The 2962-nt window shown below is 55.7% G+C and overlaps 1 protein-coding gene across 1 annotated transcript in view; it reads left to right on the top strand.

Annotated features, from left to right (window-relative positions):
• Positions 1-2962, top strand: part of AGPAT4 (1-acylglycerol-3-phosphate O-acyltransferase 4) — a 122700-nt gene that overhangs the window by 108918 nt on the left and 10820 nt on the right. The window contains exons 6-7 of the mRNA XM_006152250.3: positions 243-345; positions 1451-1526. Coding sequence (XP_006152312.1) covers positions 243-345; positions 1451-1526 — 179 coding nt within the window. The remainder of the gene's footprint in view (positions 1-242; positions 346-1450; positions 1527-2962) is intronic.

Genomic DNA, 2962 nt, shown 5'->3' with positions numbered 1-2962 from the left:
CCGTCGGCCCCCACGCCGCAGTCTGGCGGTGGCACTGACAGCTCGCGTGCCTCGGCCCTGTGCTCAGTTAGTGGCTCTTTTGCTGACAGAGGAGGGTGCTGTGAGCGAGCAGGCCACCGGTGGCTGTCCCGTGCCTAGGTCGCAGTTAGCAGCCGGATTACTGTCTGCCAATGTGTGTATCTACAAAACAAATTTGGGCTCACACGCTATATACTGCTTTGTATTTGTTTTATTTCTTATAGTTTCAGCTGTATATGACTGTACACTCAATTTCAGAAACAATGAAAACCCCACCCTGCTGGGAGTCCTAAATGGAAAGAAATACCACGCGGACATGTACGTGAGGTACGTCAGCTCCAGCTCCTTCCAGAGAGGAGCGTGGCCGTCTCAGGACGTCCATGACCTGGGCCCTCGTCCCGGGACGTCTGCTTAACCTCTTCTTGAGAGCAGCTTATATGGACTAGGAGGCAGTCTGCTACTGCCAGTGACCCAGGGAGGCGCCTCTCCCCCGCCGTTCCCGGAGCCTCTTTACCAGTTCCTTGGTTTTGGAGGGCTCGGGTAGGACAAACAGAAGACTTTGTTTTTGCCAGAGGGTGCGTGAACTCACTATGGAGACAGAGAAAGATCAGAGCACCCTACAGGGGGGTGTGGTCATGCCACCACCCCAACTCCATCCTGCTGGGAGTCTGGGCTCGCATGCACACGCACCTGGTGCGCTTCGAAGTCACACGGTGCAGCCACGTGGGATCTGGCTCCCTCAACCACCAGACAACAGGGTGACTCTGGGAGCTGGTGTTGCTAAGGGCTTAGGCTCATCCATTTGCAAAGAGCCACCCTCGAGTCTCTGGGGCACCTGGGTGCACAAAGTGACTCTGGAATCCCTGTCTCTGCCAAACTTGAGGAAGGTGCCCCGGTTCCCCTCCACCAGGGAACTGTAGGTCCCCAAGATCCGTGTGTTTGGAGGTGTCAGGTCCTTGCGGGTCTGTCTCAGTGCTGCCCTAGAGGCCGGGCTCCTTCTGGTGGGAGACACATGCCATTGCCACTAAGTCTTATTTTGGTGAAGAATGGCCTGTTACGTCCTCTGCACCAACCCTGTGCACGCTGGGCTGTCTTATGCAGGAACGGGGGCACTGCGGCCTTCATGGGAGAACCTGAGCAGGTTCTGACAGCCCTTCTGCAAGGCAGGAGGGAGGATGAACTGAGGCAGGTACCCCCCTCTCCTGACGGTGCCCCTGTCGGTGTCACTGGACCGGGCCCTTGGCCGTTCCTGCAGGGCACGGCTGCACTTGGGACTGTATGTCCTGTGTGGATTTCAACGGATTGCTCTCCGTTTCCACATTGTTTAGGCTAACTTGATAACAGCCAGAAAGAGGCAAACAACTTCATCTTGCAAGTGCGTGTGGGGGCGTGGGGTGTCGCCTCCGCTGCTAGCTGCTCTCTGCCTTTGCAGGCGGATCCCGCTGGAAGACATCCCTGAAGACGACGACCGGTGTTCCGCCTGGCTCCACAAGCTCTACCAGGAGAAGGTCAGTGCCTCGGGGCTCCCGTCCTCGGTGCGCAGCTGTGCCACGGGCGGCCCTGTAGGGCCGAGTGCCACGAGCCTTGCCAATGGGTGAGGTCTCAGTGTCCGGTACTGGAGCTGACGCTCTACCTGGCCGCAGAGAGAACACAGCAAATCCTGTTAAAGAACTGCAAAAAAGGAATGAATCTCTAACATTTTATGGCGGTGGTGGACCAGAAGAAGTAGTGGCCCCAATAGCTCTTGTCCCCACTTCCTGCCTCGAGTCCTAAGACAGAATATCCCTGTGGGTGGGGCGGGCAGTCTCTGTAGCAGCGGGTATGCGTTTGGCTGCTTCTGGGCCTGTGGTCGGTCTGACTGGTCTCTGGACCGTGTGGAATAAGGAGGTGCAGTGCAGGCCTGTGGCCCTGCTGGTCTGGCCCCGTCTGTTCCTGTCCGACTCTCCAGGACCCCCCACTTGTTCTGCCCTTCCTCTGAGCAAGGCCTCCCCTCTCATTGGTTTCCCTCTGCCTCAGACACACCCGGGAGGAGGGGTCTAGTTATTGCCCCCTGCACTTAGTCGTGTAGAAGAGTTCAGCTTTCGCCTGGTGAGAAACTCATTTTCATGGCCAGCTCTCACCAACCAGTAAAACTCTGAGTCACGGCACGTTTTAGAGCTACACGAGCTCTTCCCTAGAATCAGACGTAGTCTGCAGGGTGCTGCTCTCTTTTCGCCCACATTCCATGAATATAGGGTGGCTGTTACGCCTCTTTCTCCCTCCATTCCTCAAGGGCAGATAATCACCCAGAACTCTAGGGGACCCTTCTCACAGCTGAGGAAGGGCTACCCTTCAGAATATGTTAAGAGTCCATTCAGGACCAGCAGTTAGTGTAATGGTTATGTTGCTGGACTCCCATGTAGTCGACCGTGGTTCGAGTCCTGGGCCTGGTGGCTTAAACTCACACCAGGAGACCCGTGTGTGTGCATGCCCAAGATCCCAAGAGGAGAATGGAGAAGGGATTGAGCTGTGGCCATCCCTTTTGCAGGGTGGTTTCTCGCTTTTTTGTCTCTCTGTGTCTTTCTTTCTGGCGAGTGCACACCCCCTATAGCAAAAACCTCTCAGAAAAAAAAAAAAAGAGTCCATTCAAAAGATTTGTCATTGGGGCCAGTAGGTGACATGGTGGCACTGGACTCCCATGTGGCCAGCCCACTGTGGTTCGAGTCCCCCACCTGGCAGTTTGAAAATCATGCAAGGTCCTTATGCATATGTGCCCAAAATCCCAGGAGGAGAATGGAGGAGAAGGGATCATGGCATGGCCATCTCCCCTGGGGGGTGATGTCTCCCATTCCCTCTTACTGTCTCTGTCTCTCTCCAGCAAGTGCATGCATCCTGTGACAAAAGCCTAAGAAAAGTGCCTGCCGCTAGGTAGAGAAGCTGCTATGAACAGGAGCCTGTTTTGCGG

Source organism: Tupaia chinensis, unplaced genomic scaffold (assembly GCF_000334495.1).
Source record: "Tupaia chinensis unplaced genomic scaffold, TupChi_1.0 Scaffold000346_1, whole genome shotgun sequence".
Lineage (NCBI taxonomy): Eukaryota > Metazoa > Chordata > Mammalia > Scandentia > Tupaiidae > Tupaia > Tupaia belangeri.
The sequence above is the reverse complement of the archived record's forward strand: the minus strand, read 5'-3'. Positions and strand labels throughout refer to the sequence as shown.